The sequence below is a fragment of the Alexandromys fortis genome, unplaced genomic scaffold, assembly GCF_014885135.2.
Source record: "Alexandromys fortis isolate MF-2015 unplaced genomic scaffold, M_Fortis_MF-2015_v1.1 scaffold_223, whole genome shotgun sequence".
Lineage (NCBI taxonomy): Eukaryota > Metazoa > Chordata > Mammalia > Rodentia > Cricetidae > Alexandromys > Alexandromys fortis.
In genome coordinates, this window is record NW_026068095.1 from 1,363,189 (window position 1) to 1,391,000 (window position 27,812).

Consider the following 27,812-nt stretch of genomic DNA (forward strand, 5'->3'; position numbering starts at 1 on the left):
ACGTGTCTGGGTTAGCACCATTCTCTGGTACATTTAAGTCTTGTGGGGCAGCACTGGTATTTTCCATACCTTTAGGATCCACTTGGTATCCATTAGATAACTGTTGAAAGTGAGATTTGGCTACACAAGTCATTGCCGTTGAATGTTTTCCTTTTCCAAGGTGCCAACAGGATAGTGCTAGAAGACTCTAATATCTTGCAGCCTGTGGGTCTGACCGTGTTTGAAAACTGGCTCTATTGGATTGATAAGCAGCAGCAAATGATTGAAAAAATTGACATGACTGGTCGAGAAGGAAGAACCAAGGTCCAGGCTCGAATCGCTCAGTTGAGTGACATTCATGCAGTAAAGGAGCTGAACCTTCACGAATACAGTAAGTGAGGTGGACAGCCAAAGAGCACTGTGTGTGTTGTAAGAACAAGACATGGTTCTGTGGCTTTTCATTATTATTATTATTATTATTATTATTATTATTATTATTATTATTATTTATACAGCATTTTGGCTGCATGTATGTCTGCACACCAGAAGAGGGCACCAGATTCAATCATAGATGGTTGTGAGCCACCATGTGGTTGCTGGGAATTGAACTCAGGACCTCTCAAAGAGCAGCCAGTGCTCTTAACCTCTGAGCCATCTCTCCAGCCCCGGTTCTGTGGCTTTTTGACATCATTTTTCTTCTTTATTGAACTTTCTAATAACATAAGCAGTATGATTTTGGTTTATCAAAATTATCATGGAGCAGGTGAAGTAGTATACTTCTGAAATCCTAGCACTCAAGGTTTGGAGGCAGGAAGATTGAGTGCTTAAAACCAGCTTGGACTATCTAGCTAGACCTAGTGTCCATAAAACTAAGACCTGGGGTGTAGCTCAGTGGCAAAGCACTTGCTTAGTACCCACAGGCCCTGGGTTTGGTCTTCAGACAAGTAGATAAATGATAGCATTGTATATTTGGAAGACTGAGAACTATCTCTGTTGATACATATTCAAATCTACTTTGTAAATAGTTGACAATCTCAATATCAACACAGATTGATGTAGCACCTATATTATTGATAGAAAACAGATTATAATTGAGGGCTGTATTGCATAATGATAATGATATTGTAATAGCCAAGGTCGGGTTGTTTGTAACCCAAGCTAAATAGAAAATTCAGAGCAGTGACTTCATAAGTACAGGTTGTGAAGTAAATCTTGAGAAGTCGCCTAATGTCTTATCTTTCTGCTTCACCCAAGTAAGAGGAAATTAGATCTGTATCACACTGTCTTTGGCAATTGAACAAGCAAGTAATTTTGTCTGTTTCAGTTCCATGTGACCATCAAGTTTTTCCTTCTATTGATTTTAATTTTCTACAAGTTCTGTATTAAAATATGCTTTTAAAAGTGAAATAATTTTATCTGTTAGAAGTAAAAGTTCTCAGTTAAAATCTTTAGAAGTCTCAGTTTTAAAAATAAAACTATATAAGTGTCAACAATCACCCCTAGCAATTTTTCTAGTTCTATAAATCTTTTTTTTTATTATTATTATTTGGCTTTTTTGAAACCAGGTCTTGTTGTGTGGTTCTGGCTGGCCTGGAACTTGCTGTGTAAACAGTCCTTATGGGCTCCTCCTGCCTCTTCTTCCCAAGTACTGAAATATAGGTATACGGCATTAAGGTCAGCTAATATTTTTAGCTAAAAAGTTAACATAAGCCTATCATAGCTAAGTTTTATTCATTGTATTTCTTTCATAGTTTTATTCATCATATTATCTAGCTTTGTTGTTGTTTATGCTGAGGATTGAACTCAGGATGTCACTTATGCCAAGGACTCTTACATGGAGCATTTCTCCCAGCCCTTTATTATAATGTTTTAAGATGAAATATACATATCTACATAACATACTAGATGTTGTGCATACTTGTAATCTCAGTAGTTTTAGAGGCTGAGATAAGAGGATCACTTGAACCTAAGAGTTTAAAACTAGCTCAGACAATAAAAACTCCTATCTTATTTCTCCTCCTCCATGCAGTGGTTATACATAGATATTCTGTTATAGGTTATATAGGGATAGAGTGTGGAATTACACTATATAGAAATAAAATCAGGACTTATTTTATATTTAATATTGTTTGTGGTTCATAAGTCATTGATTTTGATAATTACATTATTTTCCAGGACAGCACCCTTGTGCCCAGGATAATGGTGGCTGTTCCCATATTTGCCTTGTAAAAGGAGATGGTACTACAAGATGCTCTTGCCCCATGCACCTAGTTCTGCTTCAGGATGAGCTGTCTTGTGGAGGTAAAGATGTTAAAATCTTTTTTGTGCAAGCCAAAATTCTACATCTTATCTAGCTATCTATGGCTAGGCAGTGAAATGGCTATTTTTCCTGACTTAATTGGCCATTTGTACACTTACCAGACTTGGCTTCTTTCCTCTCTTGTCCTCAGACTTGTCCCTACTAGTATAGCCTCCAATGATCCATTTTAACAAACTCTATTCTGTGTGTTTGGATTTTATACATTCCACATACAAACGGAATTGTGTGATGTATACTGTTTTGTGCCTTCCTTCAACATACTTTCTCTAGGCTCGTTTCTTTGTAGCAGATGATAGGAGTTCCTTTTTTTTTATAAGTCAAATAGTATTTTATTATATATGTGTTGGTGGTATTTTCAGCCTATGAATTATATCTCCTAATAATACAGTAACTTCCCCACCAGAGTAAGATGAATTCACTCTGGTCTTCGCCCGCTGAATTCTAGATTTTGTCGGTGTAAGTGTCGTTGTTTGGAGTGTGTCCAGTGAAAGGAATATTCTTTTGTTCAAACCCATCAGGATTTCCTGTTATTTTAAAAAAGAGCAAAAACAAAAATAAAAACTGACAATAAAAGAAAATTAAAAAGCCCTATGGTGTATATGTATGCATGTATGTAGGGTACACACATGCATGTTAACATATGCCAGTACAGAAGACAGCTTCAGTGTTTCTCTTCATCTTCCACTTTGAGATAAAGTGTCTGTTTATCACTGCACTCCAGGCTGGCAGGCCTGTAAGCTACTGGGGATTCTCCTGCCTACTTTCTATCTTCCATAGGCAAACTGGGTTTAAAGATACACACTACCACTTCCGCCTCGTGTGGGTTCTCACCTCAGGTCCTCATGTTCACACCTAGTGTGCCCTCTCCTCAATGTGTAGTCACTCTTGAAGCATAACAAATTGGTGTGCTCTTTTGTTAATTCACAGTGTGGCAGTGCTGGGTACCGTGATAATGTTCATACTTCTCATTAAGAAGTCCTCTTCCTGGAGATAATTCACAGTTAATTTTAATTGAAGAAAAACAATTGTGGCATGCTGTTACCTGCAAAAGTGCAATTTAAAAGAATCTAGTTTCTATTATTTGAAAAATTGTTAAATACAGCAGCTGAGTTAAAATTTTTTTAGCGCTGAGGATTGAACCTAGTAGTGTTCTGCTGCTGAGCTTTATCTTCAGCCTAAGTTACTCACTTACTAAATATTATAATTATGAAGCTGATATAAAAATGTATTTGGAGCTGGATGGTAGTGGCGCACGCCTTTAATCCCAGCACTCAGGAGGCAGAGGCAGGCGGATCTCTGTGAGTTCGAGGCCAGCCTGGTCTACAAGAGCTAGCAGGACAGGAACCAAAAGTTACAGAGAAACCCTGTCTCGAAAATCCAATATATATATATTTGGTGTAAGGGGAAAATAGGTTGTTATTTTGATTTGTTTGCTTGTTTCTTTGTAATACTGACTCACCACCAGCCCTTCAGTTAGTATCTTAAATGTTTCCCATTTTAAGGCCATGTATTAATAGATTGTGGACCTGTTGGGTTGGAATCTTTGACATTTTTTGAAATAGAGTCTGACTTTGTTGTTGGCTAATCTCCACTGCCAGGCTTAATTGGTTCTCCTGTTTCAGCCTCCTTAATGACTGGGGACCACACAGTCTCTGCCACTGTACCTGGGATAAAAATCTTATTGCAGTGATGTTTTTTTCTAGGAGTGTAGTTGAGCAATACAGCACTTGCCAGTTCATGTGAGGCCTTGGATTCTGTTCTGAGCATTGCAGTTTACTATTAGAGAGTGTTTTCTTCTTTAAAGACAGTTTTTAAAGAGATGCATTCCTTTAAAGCAAGATTTAAAGAAAATATATATTCAGAATGTAAAAAGTAGTGATAAAACAGGATTACAAATAAATTTTATCTTTCTGACTTTTCAAAGATAGTCTCAATAGCAGTGGCAATGTATTCTGGAGAAGCTCTTACGAATCTGAGGCCAGCTTGGACAATGTATTCTGCTTACATTACAGAAACTCAAGGTAGTGCATACAATTTGAGAACATGGAAGTGATTCTGATGCACACTTGACTATAATACCAAACCTCAGAATTTTTGTCACCAAAGATCTAGACACACATGAAAACATAACATTCCATGATGTTACTTCAAGAGGAGGCAGAGCTACTTTGTGTGACTGAAAATCAGAATCTCCTCTTCTGGAAGGAATGGACTGCTATACGATGCTAGGGTGTTCCTCTTCAGAGACCTAATATGTACAGAAAACTTAAGCTCTAGAATTTGAAATAAAGGGACGGAAAGAGGGAACATTCCTAGGCATAGAGTATGTGCTTGTAATTTCCTTGGAGAAGCTCTTACGAATCTGAGGCCAGCTTGGACAATTCAGGTAGACATTATGTAAAAAAATTCTAATTAATGTAGAAAATTAATAAATTAAGACAAAATCAAACCTTGCAGATTAATGTAGACATATTTAATATTGTTGAACTAGGTACCATTAAATGGTTAAGTTGGTAAAATTTTGTGACGTGTATTTTGTCACAGTGTAAAACTTCTGTTTCTGTACAGAACACTAGACCTGCTTTAACAACAAATCCTGAGGGAATTTCTCACTACGTTAACAGATAAACTGATCTCATCTTCCAATAGATGTCTTTTAAAGGGACATAATTTTTTGCTGATAAAGTACATTTTCTATTTGTATGTAAAACAAATAGCAAGTTAGAAAAGTATACAGCTGTGTTGTCACCTGACCCAAGATATGGAGTGTTGCTGTTAAGAAAGTACTCTTGGGAGATGGCGGTCAGCCTGGGCAATGTGAGATCTCTTCTCAGAATAACAGCAACAGCAACACAAACCAGTGGGAAAGAAAGGTCATAGCAGTCACAGAAGAAAATGTGCACAGTGGTACATGCCTGTGATCCAGCACTGGGCCACAGAATGAATTAGAATCTGAACTGGGCTCGTTAGTGAGAACTTGTCTCAGTTCTCCACTGCAGAGAAGAGAAGGGAAAGGAGGAGGCAGAGGGAGGGACAGAAGGAAAGGAAAGGAAAAGGAAGGTGCCTTCGTGTGCTTACCAGACAGTTCTCTAGTAAAAGCACCTGCTCTTCAGACTGTTGCTCCATACAGAGTTAGTTTCTTGAACATTATCAGTGGAATCATGGCATGTAATCTTTTGGGCTTTAGAGTCTCCTTACATAATATGTTTTTGAGATCCAATAATATATCAAATGTGTCAGCACTTTTTTGTTGCTGAGTCATAGTTGATTATGTAACACTGCAGTTACTCTCTTGTGAGGAACTGTTAATATTTAATTTTTAATAAAACTTATGTGCATGTTGAGTTCTACACCAAATCTTGGCGATCAGTAGTTTCTTGTAGGTTTGATTGTAACATTAATTTATATTTCTTTATTAAAATGTGTGTTGAGCTAAGAATATAGCTCAGTGATCTCACCTGGTATAAGCAAAATCCTTGAGTTCTACTCCCAGTACTACCAAAGATGTATACACACACACATACACACACACACACACACACACACACACACATGCATGTATATATACACACATATGTTGTTTGTGTGATGGCATGTACCTGTGGTGCCAGTTTAAGCTACTTGGTTGGTTGTGAATTATTTGAGCTCAGAAGTTTAGTAGAAAAACATGAAACCTTGACTCTTAAAAAGAAAAGCAGGAGTGTGGGGGGTGCTCTGAGATGATGGCTCAGTAGGTAAGAGCATTTGCGGCACAAACATGAGGATTTCAAACACCCATGTAAAAAGTAAAATATAATAAATAAATAATAAATAAGCAAAAAATAATAAGCATGGCTGTGTGTACCTGTGACCCTAGTGTTGTGGCAAGGTAGGAGATCAGTGAGGCTTGCTGGCTACCAGTGTAGCTGTAGGTTTAGTGAGAGACTGTCTTACACAGAGAGCAATAGAACAGGACTCTCAACATCCTCCTCTGACCAGTACCTGTGTATGTAGCCAGAAGCTGCTTGTTCGTTTCCTGGCTACCCAGATGCGAATAATCACACAGAAACTATATTAATTTTAACACTGTTTGGCCAATAGCTTAGGTATATTTCTAGCTAACTCTTACATCTTAAATTAACCCATTCCTATTATTTTATATTTTTACCATGAGGCTCATGGTTTACCTGTAAGGCTCTGAGGTATCTAACTCCTTCGGTAGCTACATGGCTTTTCCCTGACTCCACCTACTCATTCTCTGTATCTCTTCCAGCCTGACTGTATTCTGCCCTGCTATAGACTGAAGCAGCTTCTTTATCAACCATTGGTAATAAGACATATTCATAGCATACAGAGGGGAATCCCACATTATCTATATAAACATGGACATACACTTGTACATACATGTGTACATACATACAACAAAAAGGAGATGGAAGGGGAGGTAATGGGGAGAAAAAGAAAAGAAGGCTGCATGTGGTAGATTGTGCCTGTAATCCCTGAATTTAGGAGGCTAAACCAGGATTAATGTGAGTTTGAGCAAGCTTGGACTACAAAATGAGACATTGCCTCAACCCCCACCCCCAACTTTGCTCTTCCCCTGACGATGATTTTTATTGTTGTTATTATTGTTTGAGACAAGATCTCTTTATGTACCCCATCTGACTACTCGTAAACTTGAAATCTTCAGTCTCCCAGTTGCCAAAATTGTTTATGGACAGCACCATGCCCAGCAGTGCCCATCTAGTTATTTTCTGTAGATTTTATATGACATTTTATAGTTTCAGAACTTAGTCCTTTGTAAATATTAGAATTCCGTTCAGAAGTTCCTAGAGGGGCTTGAGATGGTTTGTGTACTTGCTGCTCTTTCAGAGAAGCCAGATTTGTTTTCTAGCCCCCTGTGGTAGTGCACTGACATCTGTAACCACAGGTATGGAGTAGCTGATGCCCTGGCTTCCATGGACTCCAGGAAACTGTACATACTTAGGTGCAGGCACCCACTCATACCTAGAAAATGATTTTGGCCTCTTTCATTGTGCAGTATCAGAAACTCACATTTGTTATTGCTCACCCTCACAAGAAGAATCTGTGCGTGCTACTGAACTGTAGGTATTCCGTGTTACATCCAGATTTTCTAGAACTTGAATCTCTGATCCCAAGTTCCTGTTTTATGATTAGCTATAAAACCAGACATTGTTTTTATTTGGTTTGTTTGGTAATAGCTCATTCAGTTTTTTGTTAAATTCCTGCGAAACACCTGAATGTGAGTACAGCTTCCTTATAGCTCATTTTTCAGATAAAAACGGTACTCTGTTTTGATTTGTTTACGTGTGAGCAGATGCTTGCCTATTAAAACTAGCCTAGTTAGATCCTGCTTAGATGTGCAGTGTGAACTTAACATATACCTCAGTTTTTCAACAATAATGAACTTGAGACTTGACTTTTTAACAATTAACATTTCACCATGAGTCCTTTTATTGTACCTCCAAAGTGCTGGGATCCCAGGGATATGCTATCAAGACCATCAAAAGCACTCCTAAGAGAAACTGGCCTTTTTTGCTCATTAAAGTCGTGGTTTCTTGGCTGTGTGGCTTATGGGGACTCCTACTACTATGGAACAACTGACTTGAGTCTTCTAAGGTCCCTGCAGTTTACCCACAATTCCTTCTGTAGCATCAGTGCAGATGTGAAAAATGCAAATGCTACTTTAGAATTATTACAAGCAGTTCTCACGTGTTTACTGCTCTGACTGGCAGTGGGACCTGGGGCAATGGAGCTGATAAATGAGGCAGACAAAAGTCTTATGCCGTGGCCAACTTTATTCAGAGATCAGACAATTTGTACTCCAAGGGTTAATAGGAATCGCATGGGTAAAGTGTCCAATCACAAGGACAAGGCCACATACGACAGACAAGCCACATGTGGCAGAAACATTTTTCCATAGAGGCATTTAAACAAATAACAATAGCCAGTTGTAATGAATAATCTGAAGTAAACTCACTCCTATCCACTACACCTGGGAAGGGCACAAAAACACATTCCAAGAACAAACTGATGTTTTTGAGGAGACAGCTCACAAGACTCTTGTCTTGTTTTCTAGACGTTTTCTCACCAGTAGTCAGAGTTCCACTCACAGGACTCCACTCCGGGGCTGTGTTCCGACACCCACTCAGTGGACCCAGTAAAAAGAAGTAATAGAGATCTTCAGGGGGTTGTGAGCAGGCTTTTGAGAATCTTAGAGCTTGGAAAAAATGTTCATTCTAGGCTAACTTTAAAATGCTTGGAAGTTGGTAGTCATTATGATCACTCCTGGTGGTGTGTGAGGTCAGTGAGTTGCAGATATTTCATTCCTGTTCGGACTGTAATTACAAGAAAATATGTCAGTGTTTTTATAGCTTACTGCCTCTGAATGACTGATTAGATGAGTAGACTATAAATCCTCTTCATTGTAAAATGCTCTGTTTATTTTTAACGAGCTCCACTTGGCTATAAATATTTGTACCTATGCATGACCACTGTTCTTGTCATTCTCTCCCCTTGTTCGTTTGAAGAACCTCCAACATGTTCTCCTCAGCAGTTCACTTGTTTCACTGGGGACATTGACTGTATCCCTGTGGCTTGGCGGTGTGATGGCTTTACTGAATGTGAAGACCACAGTGATGAACTCAATTGTCCCGTGTGCTCAGAGTCTCAGTTCCAGTGTGCCAGTGGGCAGTGTATTGATGGCGCCCTTCGGTGCAATGGTGATGCCAACTGCCAGGATAAGTCAGACGAGAAGAATTGTGAAGGTATCAAGAATTCCTTGATGCTTGCTTTATACTTTCTTTGCATCAAGTTATTTGAAATTTATTTTTTCTCAGTAGATTTGGTTTTATATTTATGGCATGAACATTATACATGTTGCTAATTATTTGAACCATTTGATATGTGTAAGGTCCTGCAAATTTATGTACTCATTTTGCTACTTTATTGAAATGCCCGGGTGGTGAATATCTTTTTTTACTTTTTGTGGCTGTGATAAAACATTATGACCAAGGGCATCTTAAAGAATAAGGAGTTTATTTTGGCTAAAGCTTCCAGAGGGAGAGTCCATGAAGGCAGGGAAGCTGGGAGATCACTTTGTCTACCTCAAGAAACCAAGCAGAGGGAGCGAACCGGAAGTGGGTGAGAGTGTAAACTCAGAAAGTCCATCCCCAGTGATGTACTTCCTCCAGGAAAGCTGCAGCTCCCATAATCTCCCAAAACAGCTCCACCAACTAAGGACCAAGTGTTTAAATATGTGAACCTGTGATGCGATACTGCTCATTCAAACCACCACAGTGGGCATTTTTATAAAGAAAAGAGGTCTATTTAGATCATAGTTCTCCAGTGTCAAGGGCATGTTATGGGATATTACTTTAATTATGTAAAGTTGAGTTACTTTTGTTTGTTTATGTTACAAGATATTTAATTATGTAAAGGTTTGTTTATGCTGCATTTGTTTAATGATGTAAAGATGTGTTGCTCTGCCTGCCTAAGGCACCTAATCTGATATAAAACTGAACGACCAATAGCTAGGCAGTAGAGGGGTAGGCGGGGCTGGTGGGCACAGAGAATAAGTAGGAGGATGAATCTAGTCTCATGAGGGAGAGAGAGGGAGTCTCCCGGGGCCAGACAGCTAGTTAGCCACCAGCCAGACATGGAATAGGGTATACAGAATGAAAGAAAGATAAAAGGCACTGAGGCAAAACATAGACGAAGAGGAACAGGTTAATTTAAGTTTAAAATTGCTAGCCAGAAGCAAGCCTAAACTAAGACTAAGCATCCATTGTTGGTAATAAGTCTCTGTCATGATTTGGGGGCTGGTGGTCAGAGAAAGCCTGCTACCAGGGCATGTAGTGGCTCTGGTTGGCTCTGGTGAAAATCTCGTGGCAGGTGGCAGCACAGTCGTGGGAGCACTTGGGAGACTATAGGCATGTCTCAATAAGAAGCCAGAGTGAGGGGAGGTGTCAGGGGTTTTGTTCTTTTAAAAATGTGTGGGTATTTTGGCTTCATGTTTGTCTGTGTACCTGTGACCCTAGTACTTGAGGAGGGTGTCAGATCCCTTGGAGTTAGAATTATAGATGGTTATGAGCCTCCATAGCTGCCAGTGCTCTTTAACCATGGAGCCATCTCTCCAGCCCCAGGCTTGCTTGTTTAAAGCAACAGGTTTTCTTAAGAACTGACTCGGTACATGGAGAGCTCCCGAACACATTCTGTGTCTAAGCCTGATATGGTTTTAGAGTGTATTTAGAAGCATTTGAGTCTTGATAGAATTTTTCTTTACACTGTGCTAAAAATAAAACTCTGCTTTTTTTTTCTAGTGCTTTGTTTAATTGATCAGTTCCGCTGTGCCAATGGCCAGTGTGTCGGAAAGCACAAGAAATGCGACCACAACGTGGACTGCAGTGACAAATCTGATGAGCTGGACTGTTGTAAGTAGGAAGGAAGCTTGTAAATTGTTCTCAAGGGAGAATTTGAAAAATACCTTGTAGCACAAATTCTAACTGTTCTTAGTAATAAAAACTTGGAGTCAGCTATTGGGGTGAAAGAGATGAGAGAAGCAGTGCAGCAGCCACTAGAGAGACCTTTTACCTCCACCAGTGCTCAGACTGCAAGAGAGTTCTGTCTCTACGAGCCCTCAGAATGCATCTCCAGACTGCCTGAGCTCCTGTCTCCTCCCGCATTACATTCCTCTCTTCACCCACATCACTCCTGTCTCCACCTCGCTAGTGCTGGAATTAAAGGCGTGTAATCCGAAGTGCTTTTGACTGGATCAGTTCTGTAGCCCAGGGTGCCCTTGAACTAGCAGATCTGTCTGCTGAGTCCTGAGATCAAAGGTGTGCCACCACTGCCTGGCCTCTACATCTTCAGGCAATTTAATCTTCAGGCAAGCTTTATTTGTTAAAACACAAACAAAATACCACTACATTACCACCCCCCTTTTTTTGTATTTTACTTAAAATCCAGATTTCCATATGTGGAACACTTATACTAGTTATTTGTGCCAGAGATATTTTCTGTTTTGCTTTTAATAATTGTTTAAGGACAGTAGTTTCTTTGTGCAGAGAGATAGTAAAATACCAGGAAAAAAACATTGTTCTGCCACAACTAAAGTCACAAAATTCTCAGGTAATTTAGATACATGGAAATTAATTGCTAACCCGAACTTCAGTCTGAACATTAGTTTGTGTTTAACTGTTTTCTTGAAGTATTTCTACCAGTTTCTCAGGCTCTAGAATTTAAATGCTTTCTTCTTCCTCCTTTCTTGCCTTCCTTTCTCCCTCATTGCCTCCGTGACTGCTTACCTGCCTCTCTTCTTCCTCTGAGCTACCCCCACACATACTAATGCCGAGCTGTAGCAACCACATAAGCACTAGCACAGAGGAGGAGGCAACCAACGTTTTAGGAGTGAAAATGGAGTACATGAAGGAAGCTTCTTAGAAAAACGATATTTGAGATCAATGTTGATGAATGAAAGTGTGGTTTCTGCAGATAAGTAGAGAAGCTTCATTCTGTTTAGCACCAGGAAGGTGTAAAACCAATCAACTTTCTGGAACTGCTGTGAGTAAATGGGATTGCTGCGTTAGCTGTGTCTTGGGTGTGTCACCAAGACAGAATGGTAGCATAGATGATGAAGGTGATACTCCACTCACAGTTCAGAATCACTGATACTTCTAAGAACAGGCTAGGGTGGGAACATGAAAGCCAAAGCTATAAAACGTGTTAGAGGTAATAGGATTGTGGGCAGGGACATCTATTAGGCTGTTTGTTTTCAAAGTTTTTTGGACCACATCAAAAGAAGTATAAAGGTGAGATGCATGTGTAGAGAAACAGGTGTCCTGCAGTGGCTTTTATGCACATGATGTACACTACATCTTGATTTTTCTCTTTCCTTTATTTTAAATGCTGGTTATAACCCACTAAATTGTTTCCCCCATCTTCTAATAGTTTGCAGTCTGTAATTGAAAATGCTCGGGAGGCTTTTGTGGTTCTGACTGAAGATGATCTAGATCAGGAGAAGCAGAAAGGGCTGGGAAAGGAAGGCTGGGTTTCCATTATTGCAGAGACAGAAGGGTTGGCAATTTTGAGTTGACCCACAGGTACCTCACAGTGTGACTGGGGTTAACCAGGATTTGCAGCAGGAACTAAACACTGAAGTACCATAACATTTGTGGTGGAGGAGAAATGCTTGGTTAATGCAGTGCTGGTTGCTGTCTCTGTTTTAAACTTAAATGGCTTTCACAGGCATACACTTTACAGCTTGCCAAGGCTATGCCAGTTTTTATTTTTCTTAATTGGTCTACCCCAGTTATTATCTGTTTTACCTCTGGATCTGGGAGAGGTGGTGATAATGGTGAGCTCAGTTTGGGATATCTTACATTAAAGGTCGTGATGGGCTGTCCCATTAATACTGTTAGGAAATTGGTTGAGTAGGTCTATGGCTCAGGAAGATATTTGGCACTCTTTAGATTATTGATGGTAATTAAAGCTATGATAATGGATGAAATCTCCTGAGAGTAGAGGAGGAAGCAGGTAAGTAACAATAAATCAGGGAGGCATGCACAAATAACAGCAGAAATAATCAGAGCTAGTAAGTAGGGCAGAGCATGGCCGTAACACTCACGATCCCAGCACTAGGGAGTCGGGGGGGGGGGGGGGGGGGGTCAAGACTTCAGCTACATAGCGGGATTGAAGCCAACCTGGACTAGGTGATACCCCGTATCAAAAAAATAAATAGTAAAACTAGGAGAGTGGTATCTTCCATAGTGAGCAGAAACTGTTTAAAAGAAAGCGCAAGCCCAATCTGTTGACCATGCAGAGAGGTCTGTGAAATGAAGAGTCTCTTGAATATAGCAAATCGGAGAGCTCTTAGCCTTTGTGGGCCATTTCCCTGCAGTGGTGAGGGAGGAAGCCTGCCATCAGCAGTGTGTCCCAGAGACCAGCAGTGTGGGGTAGGAATGTCAAGAAAGGGTTATTCGTTCCTGAAGTTTGGCACTGGGGAGGAATATCAAGGCATGAAAGAGAAAACAGAAGTGATGGTAGCTGGCAAGGACTGAAGAGAGCATGCGCTTTAGATCCCACAGGCTGACTTTGGGGCTGATGGCCACAACAGGCAACTTAGTGCTGTCATTGATGAGTTTAGCTACATGGATGGGAGATTTAACAGAAAGCAGAAAGTGTTTTAAAGGGTCTTCATTATGAAATTATCTATGGGCTAACTAGTCAGAATGGAAGAATTCTCCCTTCTGAATAATAAAGTAGGCACTTCTTGCTCTTTCTTTTCATGCCTTCTGCTTCTTAAAGACTCAAGTAGCCAGGAATCCAGGAAGGTAGGTGTGCTGGGCAGGATCCTTCTCCAGTTCTCTGGCCTTGCTGAGTCCTCTTGTAGTCAAGTTAGAGACCTGTGTGTATGCTCTCAGGCAGCCGGGGCCCTGAGGACAGTGGAGGTTGGATCTGAGTGCCTGACTCATCTGCGGTTTACAGACGGCTTCACTAGACCTAAGTGGCACTAGTTCCGGCTGCTTTTGGCTTCTCCACTATTCCACAGGAACATTTTGGTGACTTCTCGAGGCCTGTCTCTTCAGTGATACTTCTTGGTCTGTTGTCGTCATTTAACAACAGCTTTTTTGAATTTCTTTAAATTAAATTATGCCATTTAATTCATATTTTTATGTGGTATGATATATATTTTTATGTAAACTATATAGTTCAATTTATCAACATTTTTATTTTTGCATTCTTTTATTGCTATTTTGAATGTATTTTGAATATTTTTCCATTAGATAACTAGTATTTTCCATTTTAGATCCAACTGAAGAGCCAGCACCACAGGCCACCAACACAGTCGGTTCAGTTATTGGAGTAATTGTCACCATATTTGTATCTGGAACTATATACTTTATCTGCCAAAGGATGCTGTGTCCTCGTATGAAGGGAGATGGGGAGACTATGACTAATGACTATGTGGTTCATGGCCCAGCTTCTGTGCCCCTTGGTTACGTTCCTCACCCAAGCTCTCTGTCGGGATCTCTTCCAGGTAAGTGAAAACTAGTTTGTAAGAATTTGGTTTTGTCCAGTTTAAGATCTAAAAAGAAAAAAAAAAAAAAAAAACTACTGAATTTCCATTGTGGAAAAAGGACGTGCCTAGGATTAAAAACTAGATTACTTTGGGTTTAAGAACTTGTGAGAGTGAACTTTTTTTTTTTTTTTTTTTAATTTCTACACTGTCTCTCTATACAGAAAGACTTAGGTATAACTTTGCCAGCTTCAGGCCTCTGACTGCGTTGCGGGGCTACACTATATTGAAAGCAAGTTAGCCAGTGCTTTGGTGAACACCTACAATTTAATTTCACTACTGGGGACCTGAGGCTATTGACTCTAGGAATAAAGGAGTCCAAAGACAGATCAGTTTGCTTTCCACAAACAAGGATTTTGGAAATAGCTGATTGACCGGGAAGGAACATACTCCCCTCTGCCTTCTCCTGATCTAATATGGTGACAATGGTGTGAGGTTGGTTAAAACACTGAGTCTGTTGGGCAGTAAATCTTTTCCCGGTGTTTTGTGGTACCTTTGATGAAAAGGATCTTGCCTTTTAATGAATATGGAGGATCTGTCTGACCTCTGAAAATAGGAATTTACTGTGGTTGTGACTCTCAAGTAAACAGCTGCAATATTTCAGCTGGTGAATGGTGATACTCCCCTGTTGCCGTCTCTATTTCCAGTAAGTGGAAATGGAAACTTGGACAAGTAGAACCTTCTCTTAGCATTAGTAGTCTGGAGTGTCTTTGTGCATCAGCTCCTGTCTTTGGAAGGCTTTGCTTTCTCTGGAGCTCATCTGTTGGTTTAATCTACCCTGGTTCACAGTCTTCATCCTCAGTCCTTTCCTTAAGTCTTCTGGGACAAACTCTCACTCTGCAGGGCCCTGTTTCCTCTGACAGGCCCGGGTGGGAGCGGCTTGGCCTTATTCGAAGCCGGCTCTGAATGGGGCTTTCACTTCAACATTCGTTTCCCTTCTCATAAGCTCTTTACAGATATTATTAGGAAAAGAGGGCATAAATCATTTTTAGTTGGGCTGCTTGTAACTTCCATGTTGATTAGTTATTTCATAGATCTTTGTAGATGTTACTCAGCTTTCATTTTCATCTCCTTCAGGAATGTCTCGAGGAAAATCAATGATCAGTTCCCTCAGTATCATGGGGGGGAGCAGTGGGCCTCCCTATGATCGAGCACACGTCACAGGAGCATCGTCAAGTAGTTCTTCCAGCACCAAAGGCACTTACTTCCCTGCAGTAAGTAGTCTGCTTTTGCTTTGTTTGTTTTTTACTGTTAAAATACATAGCATGTTAAATTAATTCATTTAAATGTGGGTACTCAGTGATGGTAATGTGAAAATAGTTGTTAATGTAGGGTTTAAGTACATAGGAGTCAGTGAGAATTTACCACCACTGCCCTGTGCTTAAATCTTTTAAGTTTACTCTGTAATAATAAACGTAGTTGAAAACATTATAACAATTTCACTATGCAAATAAAAATTAAATCACTAAGGTACCAAACAGACTTTGGACTTTTCATTTGTAACCCACTAAAAGAAACATGTAGGTGGGGAGGTAGTTCAGTCTGTAAAATGCCTGTCTCGCATCCTCAACATCCCCAGCACTAAGATAAAAAGCTGGGCCTGGCTCATAATCCCAGAGTTGCAGAGGTGGGGACAGGAGGATCCCTGGAGTGCACTGGCCAGCCCACCTAGACGAGTTAGTGCCCGCCAGGTTAATGAGAGCCTGCCTTAAAGGAGGTGGACAGCGTTCCTGAGAAGGACATTTATGGTTCCCTTTGGCCTTCAATTTGCATGCATGCATATATGCTCTTGTACCTACATGTATAAAAATAAAATTTAAGAGAAAGCACATTATAACTTAAATTAATAATTTTTCTACAGACATGGAAAAGTTGTGTTTAAAAGAATTAGAGTCTGTCACTGCCAAACAAGCCAGTGATAGGGGTGACAGGTTTTGTTTGGGATAAAGAACTTGTGGCCTAGGAAAGGGGAGCCACAGTCTTGAAGTGCTATTTAGGTAGTTGTTTTAAAAAGAAGAATATGCTGATAGTATAATGGAAAAATGAAAAGATAGAAGATAGAAAAGACAGAAAGATGAAAAGATAGAAGATAAAGATTTTTTACATCTATATCTATGTAAAGTTATTGTTAGCTTAATATTTTAATTGTTTCCCTTTTAGATTTTGAACCCACCACCATCGCCTGCTACAGAGCGATCTCATTATACCATGGAATTTGGTTATTCTTCCAACAGTCCCTCCACACATAGGTCCTACAGGTAAGGCATGCCTTCTTTTCCATATTCCATTTGTGAACGTACTAACCCTCAAATGAACAGACCATGATCACCAAAGAAAGATTAAGATTCTTGTCTTGGCAAGACTTGACATTGTCCACCCCCAAATCCTTTCTTTTTTTATTTTATATTTAAAAGAGAGTTACACAGCTGGCCTTTAGAGTAATGCAGTTAGGCCAGATAGGCCAGAGTTGTGAGAGCTCACAGGTAGCAGGAGTGTGGAGCACAGATAATTGAAAGAAATCAGAAGCAGGTTGGCCTACTGTAACCTGGAATAAAAAATTTTCCATGTAGTTACATGAAATAAACAAGTCTCTGGTGTAAGAGGTCCTTCTGTCTATGTATTGCTTTTATTGGTTAATGAATAAAGAAACTGCTTTGGACCTATAGCAAGGCAGAACTTAGGTAGGCAGAGAAAACTAAACTAAATGCTAGGAGGAAGAAGGTGGAGTCAGAAGCCATGGAGTCACCAGAGTCAGACATGCCAAAACTTTATCTGGTAAGCCACAGCCACGTGGCAATATACAAATTAATGGAGATGGGTTATGAAACATGAGGTCCAGCTCGTTTGTTGGGGGTTTTTCTATCCTGCCAGATTCCCACAGCTGATTAGCACCAAAGAAAATCACACAGAGATCGCTGTAAGTTATAAAGCTGATTGGCCCATTAGGCCAGGCTACTTATTAGCTCTTGTAGCTTATATTAACCCATTATTCTGATCTATTTTTGCCATATGGCTCAGTACCGTTTTCAGCTGGCAGGTCACATCCTGCTTCCTCTGTGGTCTGCACAGGACTGGGAGGGGAGCTTCCTGCTTCCCAGAATACTCCTGTTCTCATTGCATCATTTCTACTTCCTGTCTGGTTTTCCCGCCTATACTTCCTGCCTGGCCAATCAGTGTTTATTTAAAACATGATTGGCAGAATACAGACAATTCTCCTGCACAATTCTCCATAGTTGATTTGTTGGGAATGTGGATGTAGTATTCCAGGCTACTTCCAGCTGGTTGGGGGCGCTGATAATCTTATGGGGACCTAAAGAAAATTTAGAGTTATGAATGGGCCAATCAGTTTTATAACTTATGGAGATCTCTGTGTGATTTTCTTTGGGGCTTGCTGGCTATGGGGTACCAGGCAGGACAGAAACCCCAACAAGCAGGCCCTGATCATGTTACAGGGTTAAATTAAGATCTAAGAATTAGCCAATAAAAAGCTAGAGCTAATGGGCCAAGCAGTGTTTTAAATAATACAGTTTCTGTGTGATTATTTTGGGTCTAAGCTAGCTGGGCAGCCGGGAACCAACAAGCAACCCTTCTTACTACAAGTCTCAATAAAGTGAATGAAGCATGTTTGTAAGTAGCAGCAGGAAGTGACCTCTGCTAACTGCGAGTGTATTGAGGAGGTCTGTTACTGTCATGTGCGCATTGCTCTTCATCTGTGTTCTGTCTGAAACAGCCCTGTCTGTGGTCCTCAGTGCCCTTACCATTTGGATGGTGTTTCCTTTCGGTTGGTTTGGCCTAGGAGGACTTTGCAGTGATGGAAATAGAATGGAAACTGCCTGCAAAAATCGCTTAAGACTGAGACAGGGTTGCCTCCAACATGATTGTTTCTATGAATTATTCTAAGATTTCTTTTTATACCACAGTTTTGTTCTAAAATGCCAAAACAAAAACAGGCCTGAAAATTGAAAAACAAAACCAGAAACTAAAATGTCATTTAAAAAACTTACTTAATTCAGCTTGAAGAACATTAGGCAAAGTATATGACCACTTTAAATCATTTCGCATGTGTAAAGTAGGCTAAAATCTGTCAGACTTCTTTATCAATTGCCGTGATTTTGCTTAAGCTGAGATTTAACAGAATTTTGTTGATCAACTTTCTTTTTTTTCCTTCTTCCTTTTCTTTATGACACTAGAAGTTTTTAGCCTTTTCAGTTTTAATCCAGAAACTCTCCCAGGCTTTGGCTTCTGTTTGGACAGAAAGATGAAACAAAAAAAGATGAAACAAAAAGTGCTGTGATGATGTCCTGTTAGCAGTGATGGTAAACGTCCCAGGAACCTGCTCAGTGGGGCCTGTGGGCGAGGCTGAGTGGCAGCAGAAGGCATGGCCTGTCAGTTGTTCTTGCCTCTTTTTTGCAGTCACTTTATTTTAGAGACAGTTAATGCATGGATCTCTAGGATAAGTATGAAATAAGAGAAGCGTGGCCATACGTAGAATAAATTGTAGGAAGTCATCCACAGACAAGCCAGTGTTTAGGTCAGCTCTCACCTCCATGAGTGTGCTTCTCTTCAGGTCGCTTTTCTTAGATACCCAGGTTACAGACTTACTAACTAGAGATTATTTTAAAGGGTATATAAACAAGTAGACAGTTGACTGGCCCTCTGGGTGTTTAAAGTTTGATACTCAGTTGAAACTGCATGTAGGGCTGTATACCTGACCACACAGAAGTCAGGTACCACAACTCCAAGTTAGAATAGTTTCCCTTTGCACATGGCAATCGTACCAGGGTGGATGTGGCTGGAGTTCAGCCTGGATTGTGCAGTAGTTTACTTTGAAAAGAAATCAGACATCATTAACTTACCTGACAGGCAAGTCATGAAATGAGCAAAGAGTGTAGAGTGAGAGTAGACTATAGAAGACCCGTTTCCACACACTCTGAAGCTTCTGGGACTGCTGAGATCTGTGAGTGAGGTGTGTAACAGGCCGGCCAAGGCTGGAGCTGAACAGTAAACAGCTTGTTCTGTGTGAGCAAGGCCCTGGGTTCAGTACCCAGCACCTGAGGAAAAACAGAACAGTTTTTCAGTCTGTCAATAGTAAAACTCTTGAGTTGGTTTGTTTTTATTCTATTTTTGAATATGATACTGGGGGTCAAACCCAGGGCCTTGTGTACAGCACGTGCATTTTAGTCTGCCTCAAGGGAGAAGAGCACATTGGGGGCTTGACTGAGTTCTCTGCTCTCCAACTCTGTCCATGTTCTCGTCAGTGTGCCATTGCTTCTTCATGTGTGCCAATTAAAAGCAGTGGCTTTTTGGTTGTGGTGGTCCTAGGGATCGAACCCATGCCTTTCCTGTACATGCCAGGCAAGGACTACCCATCCATACAGATTTTAACTGCAACAGCTCATAGCTTTCAAACTGCATTTATATCTCTTTGACTTCTGATACAGGATATTCTTCCGTAAAACTAACTGTGCTTCTATTTTCTTCACATACTAGCTACAGGCCTTACAGCTACCGGCACTTTGCACCGCCCACTACACCCTGCAGCACTGATGTCTGTGACAGTGACTATGCTCCTAGCCGGAGAATGACCTCAGTGGCAACAGCCAAGGGCTATACCAGTGACTTGAACTATGACTCAGAGCCTGTGCCCCCACCACCCACACCCCGCAGCCAATACTTGTCAGCAGAAGAGAACTATGAGAGCTGCCCTCCTTCTCCGTATACCGAAAGGAGCTACTCGCATCATCTCTACCCACCGCCACCCTCCCCCTGCACAGACTCCTCCTGAGGAGGGGCCCTCCTCCTCTGACTGCCTCCGCCGGGAAATGTAAATACACATCTGGTTGAGATCTGGAGGGGGGGAGGGAGCTATAAAGCAGAGTGAGGCAGACCCTGTACAGTTAACATTATAAAGTGGGTGGGGTACTGGAGATATTTGTACAGAAGAAAAGGATATTTATATATTTTCTTAAAAGAGCAGATTTGCTGCTTGTGCCATAAAAGTTTGTACAAAATATAAATTTGTACTAAAAGTTTTATTTTTGCAAACTAAATACACAGAGCATGCCTTAAACCCAGTGAAATGACTGAGCACAAAGGAGACAGGGATAGCAGAGGCATCACTGAAAGGGAGTGTCTGGGTTTCAATGATACCAAAAACTAAAGGAGGAGAGGAACGTAATTCCATCTCCCGAGTGGCAAACTTGGAAGCAGCCAAAATCGCCTTCAGACTAACGAACATTTTTGAGGGTCAACACGTTAAGAAACCAAGAAGGAAAGAAATTATAGTACTAATTTTGGACAAAGGGCTTTGTTTTCTCTAGGAATCCAACAGTTTCCTTAAGGAAAATAGATGCTTGTACAATCCATTGAGTGTTGCTGTTGTAGGAGATGAAGTGTCTGCTGCAGGATGCTGTGGAGCTAGTGAGAGGCCTGCCGCTGGCCCCGTTCTTGGTAACACTAGCTGCTTTCACCTTGCTGCCTTCCCAGCAGCTTGTAGGCCATTCTGCCAGGAGCCATGATTTCGTCAAGCTTTTTAATCTGAGGAATTGACTAAATGGAATTTACTCAACAAGGGATTGATTCCAGTATATCTACTATCACCATTTGACTGAGCTTTTAAGTTGTAGGCTGTTTTTGCATAATCAAAAGTTAGCCATATTATTGGTCTTCCATGATTGTTTTAATGCTCATTAAAGTGTCTTTTTACAACACATATAGACAATGCTTAAAAAAATCACGAATATGTTATATTCTTGTAAATTAGTTTTGTATCCTTGCAGCATACAATATCACAGTGTGAAATCATTTAATGTATGTTTTTTGAGTAAAACATTTAAATGTGCTCTGGTTAGAAACAGTCTATTTAAAAAGAAGGGTTTTTTGTTTTGTTTTGTTTGTGTTGTTAGGTTTCCCTGTATTAACTGTGTGGTGTTTTCACTTTGTGTGGACCAGCTTTCCTGAGTGACGTCTCCCACATACCTCTGTTAGTGTGGTGGGAGGCACCTTCTTGGCAGGCTCTGTGAATGTTTTCACATGGTCCGTAGTCTCTTCTTATAGTCACCTGTGTTTCTGTGTTCTCCCTTGTCCCAATCTGGACTAAGATAATTTCACAAATGTAACAGTGTGGGTTAAATGAGAAGACTCACTGTGAACTTCTCAGCTGCAGGAACTTGAGTGGTGGAGACTAATGGAAGTCTCTTCTGAAACATGCCTGACCTGCCGTCATGGTGGTCCTGAGCTGCTACCTCTGTCGCTGTCAGGGCTGACCTGTGGGATGACCTTAGCCCACTGCTCTCCCGCTGTCCAGACATTAGTGTCCTGCTTTTTTGTTATCTTGCACTCCTCTGCTACAGTTGAGCTGTTTTTAACCTAGTGTGCTTTTACCTAAGCAGCTGTTGATTACTTACTGAATATATTTTTAAACTATATATTGATATGAGGCTTCTGGATTTTAGAGCCTAAGTGAAAACAATAGAAAGAAATGATTCCAGAATTTTGGCAGAGTTTAATTAGCTTTTAAAAAAACACAGGTACGTTTTTAAAGAGAAAACCAAATCTTTCAAGATAATGCTTATGTTGGGGACAGCTTAGTCAGAATCAGGGGCACTTATCTTGTGTATAAGTAAATGGCAATCCATGCATGTCTTGAATTTCAGTCAGATAAGCATTAACTCTTCCTGTTACTGAAACGAAGTGCTCGGCGTCCAGGACAGAATGGGTCTTGAACTCACTTCTGTGACGCACGGGGCACTTGACGCTTGAGTGAAGATGGGAAGGTCAGCCATGACTGGGTGTCAGTTAGAATCTGAGAATTCTATGTTTACATTTTAATGTGCATCTTTATCTGGTGGGCTTCCCATGTAGAGACTTGCACTATAGTGAGCTAAGAAGGATGCTGCCTTGTTTCATCCCAGTCCAGGTGCTTGTGCTGCGATGGCAATGGCCTCTTCTTGCAAAATACAAATTTGTGTGCCAATTTGTTGAAATGATTTGAAGGCAGTTCAGGTTAATCTCAGTATCCTCTTTCTGGGGCAGCTGAGTTGTAGTGAGTACTTCTGAGAGTATTTTTTAGTGAGATGGTTGTTAAATTTGAGAAAGATAAGGATACTCAAGTTACATGGACAGTTAAGTTTAAGTAAACTATGTCGTAATTATTGAACATAAAAAAAATAAGGAAAAATAAACTTATGAGAACACAAATTGGGGAAAAGGTAAAGTTTTAAATTAGGATATATCTAGATTATTTAAGAGGAAACATGAATACAATTTGATTAGATTCCATAGTTTCTTGGCTATTTGTTTTGAGCTTGTATCTTAAAGTATGCCTATTTACTGATAGAACATTTTGTCTACTGCAGCAAGCTTTTCTGCACTGCGATCTTCTATAACTAGGACTGAGACACAATTCCTCTGGGGTCCTAGTCTCCTAACCAGGGCCTCAGTAGTTCTCATGTAGGTCAGGTAAATGGGCACAGTCACAGAAAAGGTTTAAACTAGAGTTGGTGGGTAGAATATTACTGGTATTTTTCTTTTTTAAAAAATTTTACAATGCTTTTGTCAGTGCACACTAAGTTGTAAAACTAGCCGTCTACCTTAGGTGACAGTTGTCTAGGGGAAGCGTCTGTTGTCTTTCTGTAAAGGCCCATGAGTGATTGTCAGTTCATAGCTGTGCTTACTTATCAGTTCATTCGGTGTGCTTAGTGATCAGGATGGCTTTCTGCAAGTAAGCCTGCTTCTCTGCAAGCTTCAGAAACAAAAGTCGTCTTCTGTTCACCCCTGAAAATGCCCTGCTTTTAGTGACTGTGCTGTGCTAATGTGTAGCCCCTGTGACTACAGAAAATTAACAAACTTACTTAGAATTGGATTGTAGAAAAGAATGTGGATATCAGTTGATTGGCAATATTTAAGAGTTCACAAATGAAAGCCTTGCACAATTATGGGTGTGCACTAAGTCCTAAACACGTTTGTCATCAAGCATTAGTTAAAATGTCAGAATTCCTTTTAATTTCCTGGGGTTTCCTCATCCCAGACCTAAAGCAGGCTATGGGAAGAGGTGTGATTTTAGGACATTGGGACGACACTGCTTTATAATAGTGTCAAGATTTGGCTTTTGAAATCCTCAGGTTTTAAAGTCACGGACTTTGGGCCTCAAATACAAAATTACACATTAGTGACTTAAGTGGTTCGCATTGTGGATCCTTATTCTCAGGATCTTTCTCTGGCTGCATGGCTCATTGAATTCAGCATACACCTGAGGAGAGGGGAGGCGAATGCGCTGGTTTATCTCAGTGACTTAGAATCAAGTTACCGACTCTCCTCACCTCAATGGAAGGGAGCTTTACCGTTGGTTCGCAGGCCTTTATAGACCATTCTTTATTTTATCCCTAGGGAATTTTTAGAATTACAGATTGATTGCACTCAGAAGCAGAGTATGGGCCCAACATAATACTAATCATTGGATTCTCCATCATCACTTAGCGTTTGTCCAAAGTCAACAACAAAGAGATAGAGAACACGCTTTTGCTTAACTGTTCATTTGGGCTTTGTTTGTTTATCCACTACGTACAGGAAAGTTGAGGGGTGGTATAGCTATAGACCCGTGTGGATGTGTATCTGTATCAGTGCCTAAATAGAGTACGAAGAGGAAGCTAGGCAAGGAGAGTGACTCCATCAGAGTCTGGTGAGGGGAGGCCAGAGAAAGAGGGTACGAGAGGCTGAACTGGACTGGCCTAGTTGCAAGTGAAGGATCTGGTGCTGCTTTCGGGTGTTTGTCCCTTATGAGTCTAAACTTTTTCTTAAGCTTTAATCTTTGTCATTGTCTTAAGTCAGCTGGTGTTTCTTGTACATCGACTTTGGTACGATGGTGCTTTGCAAGGATGTATTTATATTATAATGGCCAACATTTGGTCAGCCCTTGTCCACTTACTCACCCCCTTTTGTAAAATAAGTGCTTTAATTATAAATTGTATAAAGGTACCTTGTATAAACTCCCTTTTGATTATTACAATAAGCTGAATTGTAACAAATGAAATGTTGATTTTTATAATAAAACCATGGAAAAATCAGTGAAAAAGTGGAACTATCGTTTATTTACTCCAAGAAATAATGAAAATGGTTATGCTTTGTGTGATGAACACTACTGTATTTCAAATAGCAGCAGGTGCAGCTTTGACGCAGTGTGTGTGAAGAACTGAAGACTGTTGGCTAATTCAGGGCTGAACTGTGTGCCTAGAACTCTGGAGACCTCCAGGCTCTTCAGCACTGCCGTGTTCTCGCTGATTATGAGTGACACCTTAAAGTGGTGTTGCTTTTCCTGGTGTGGAGCCTAGTGTGATGTTGCCTGAGAGATTTGTGGAGCTAAACCAATGAGGATGCCCGTACCGGGTCCCACTGAGTCTCACTTTGCTGTGAATGAAGAGTGGCAGGTTAAGTGGAAGCCACATTCTAACGTAAGGCCGTGTCAGGTGCTCTTGATCTTGTCATCTCCACTTGTCCGTGAGGAGGAAGGAGAAAAGGCCACATAGGTCACAGTGCTTCCAGTAAAAGGGAGGGAAGAGCCACAGCTTCCCTTGAACTTGATGTGGTCTCAAGAATGGTGAAAAATCATGTGTATCTCGGTCCTCCTTTGTTATACAGTCCTCTTAACTTGAACTCATTTCCTTGGAGGTGCAGCCTGTGTAGTTTGTCAGTTTAACTCAGGATGAATTGTGGCTAGTGCTCTCTCTGTCGTTTACACCATTATGCGATCTACACATTGGAATCGTTCTGGAAAGTTTTCTTGAGATTTGCTCTTTCAAATTCAGATTTAGTCAAAGCAGAAAATTGATCTTCCCCATACAAAGGCTAAAACGAAGGATAATTTTATTAAAATCTGGCCAGCATTGACTGTGTACCAGGCGCTATGCCGAGTCGTCCCGTTACCACATACAAAAGAAATGGACTAGTTGATGAATAAACGTGATAGGAAATGCCTTTTGGAGGATGGAATTCTCCACTGTAAAATTTCAATTAAAGTCAACGGGTTGTCAGTGTAGAGAAGGGTGAGACCGGGACCTAGTTCTGCTGTTGTATCATGACGGGTTGTCTTATTTTTCTATTGCTGTGCTAAGACACTGAGACCAAGGTAACTTCGAGAAGACTTTATTGGGGGCTCCCAGTTACAGAGGGTGAGTCCATGGTCATTATGATGGGGAGCACGGCATCTCCAGGTAGGCATGGTGCTGGAGCCGTAACTGATAGCCTACAGCTGGATCCACAAGCACAAGACACTGGGAATGGCTCAGAGTTTTGAAGTCTCATAGCCTGCTTCCAGTGACACATGTCCCCCAAGACCACCCCTAATCCTTTCCAAACAGTTTCATCAACTGGGGACCGAGTATTCTTACTCAAACTATCACCATTGTTAAGCCATGTCCGGACACATTTACTTTTTTAGATTTTCTTCACACCGGGGAGAGTGGTTGTTCTTAGTAGACCAGGCTGACTTTTAATGCAGAGGTTCACCTGCATCTGCCTCCTGGATGCTGGGTAAAGTGTACATCATCAAGCCTGTACCCGCATGCATGGCTCCTAAGATGCCTTAGTCTGCTTCCCATAAATGTTTCCATTCAGTTTATAACTTTCTGGTTTTGCTGTTTTTTATTCTTTGAAAATGAATCATACAAAAGTATGCTTAATTTTTAGATATTTTGGGCATTTTCCAGTATTTTGTTATTTTAAAATTCAGCTCCATAAAGGTCAGATTTAATCCTTTTAAACTTTTTGAGACTTGTTTTATGGGCCAGACTGATGGCAGTGGGAGGTCTTGAAGAGCATGATGGCTCTGCTGTGGGCCTAGCTCTAAAAGTCAGTGGGATCCCTCACGTCTCCTGTATCGTGATGGGATTTCTATCTACTGTTACCGAAAAAAGCAGCAGTCTCTGAGCTTCCCTCTGGCTCTACGTGTTTCATCTTTTCTGATAGTTTCTGCCTACACATGACAAAATAGTTACATTCTCATAACTGTTCACCCTTCAGCATCATGCAATGCTTTTCTGTCCCTGAATTTTTTGACTTGAAGTCTACTTGTCTGATAGTAGTATCATAGCTTCCTTGTTAGTCCTGTATGATTTCCTATCCTTTCACTTTCTGCCTCTTTTGTGTATAGATTAAAGAATTAAAGATAAATAGCCATTTTTATGGCTCAGGAGGTGAAGACACTTGCTGTGAAGTCTAAAGACCTGAGTTTGACCAACATGGAGAGAACCAACTCCCCTGACATACTCATTAAATCAATGAAAATTTTAGGCCCACGTTTCAATGGGGTCTTTATTCTTTGATTTTTTGTATGTTTGTTTTGAGACAGGGTCTCACTATGTAGCCTAGGCTGCCTTGGAGCTCACTGTGTAGACCAGGCTGGCCTCAAACTCAAGAGATCTGCCTGCCTCCGCCCAAGTGCTGGGACTTGTTTTGTTTTTCAAGATAGGGTTTCTCTTCATAGCCCTGGCTGTCCTGGAATTTGCTCTGTAGAGTCTATTCTTATCTACTTGTTTCTTCCCTTTAGTGGAAGTTTTTGGCCATATCTCTAAAGCAGATGTCATTGTGACTGTGCCTACCATCTCTCTCTCTCCTTCCTAAGCTCTCCTCGCTTCTGAGACGGAGGTTATAGCTTCCTACATAGTCCAGGCTGCTCTGGAACTCGAGTCTTCCTGCTTTCACTTCCTGAGTGTGGCTACAAGTATGTTGCATAATGTCCAGCCTTTAGTTCAGTGGTTCTCAACCTTCCTAATGCTGTGACCCTTTAACATGGTTCCTCGTGTTGTAGTTACCCCCAACCATAAAATTATTTTTCTTGCTGCTTAATAACTAATTTTTCTACAGTTGTCAATAGTAATGTAAATGTGGCTTGCAGGATATCTGTCTGTGTCCATGTGTCTGTACTTTCTTCATTCCCTCATTGCCCCAGTTAGGTCAGTCCCTGAAGCCGTGCAGAACTCAACACTGCGTGAGCTTGAGGACCAGAGTTTGGGCCCTCAGAACCCACATAAACACTGGGTGGACCTGGTGACTCCCCTGTAATTCCAGTGCTCACATCAGACTTAACTGTGTTGGTGAGCTATGGTTTTAGCTGTGAGACCCTGTCCCTGTGAATGAGACAGAAGGCTCTCCATGCCAACCCCAGGCCTCCACACACATGTATGCACTTGCCTGTGCATCCACACATGCAAATACACATACACACCACACATACATTTGTAAAAAATAAAATTCTCTTCAGAGTCTAGCAAGATGGTTGAGCCAGCATAAGGGCCTACTGCCCAAGTGTGACAATCTGGGTTCAGTCCCTGGATCTGAAGGTGGGAGTTGAGAACTGACTCCTGAAATGTCCTGTCACCTCCACATACATGCCGGGACACTCACCTGCACTCATACTCACACCCAATATAATAAAAACTCTAA

The 27,812-nt window shown here is 40.8% G+C and overlaps 1 protein-coding gene across 1 annotated transcript in view; it reads left to right on the top strand.

Annotated features, from left to right (window-relative positions):
* The window catches only part of Lrp6 (LDL receptor related protein 6), a 117,632-nt gene extending 97,095 nt beyond the window's left edge, over positions 1–20,537 (top strand). Inside the window, exons 15-22 of the mRNA XM_050123234.1 lie at positions 161–370; positions 2,155–2,280; positions 8,830–9,066; positions 10,621–10,731; positions 14,106–14,336; positions 15,453–15,589; positions 16,536–16,633; positions 19,866–20,537. Of these exons, the coding sequence (XP_049979191.1) occupies positions 161–370; positions 2,155–2,280; positions 8,830–9,066; positions 10,621–10,731; positions 14,106–14,336; positions 15,453–15,589; positions 16,536–16,633; positions 19,866–20,160 (1,445 nt within the window). The 3' untranslated portion in view covers positions 20,161–20,537. The remainder of the gene's footprint in view (positions 1–160; positions 371–2,154; positions 2,281–8,829; positions 9,067–10,620; positions 10,732–14,105; positions 14,337–15,452; positions 15,590–16,535; positions 16,634–19,865) is intronic.
* The last annotated feature ends 7,275 nt before the right edge of the window (positions 20,538–27,812 follow it).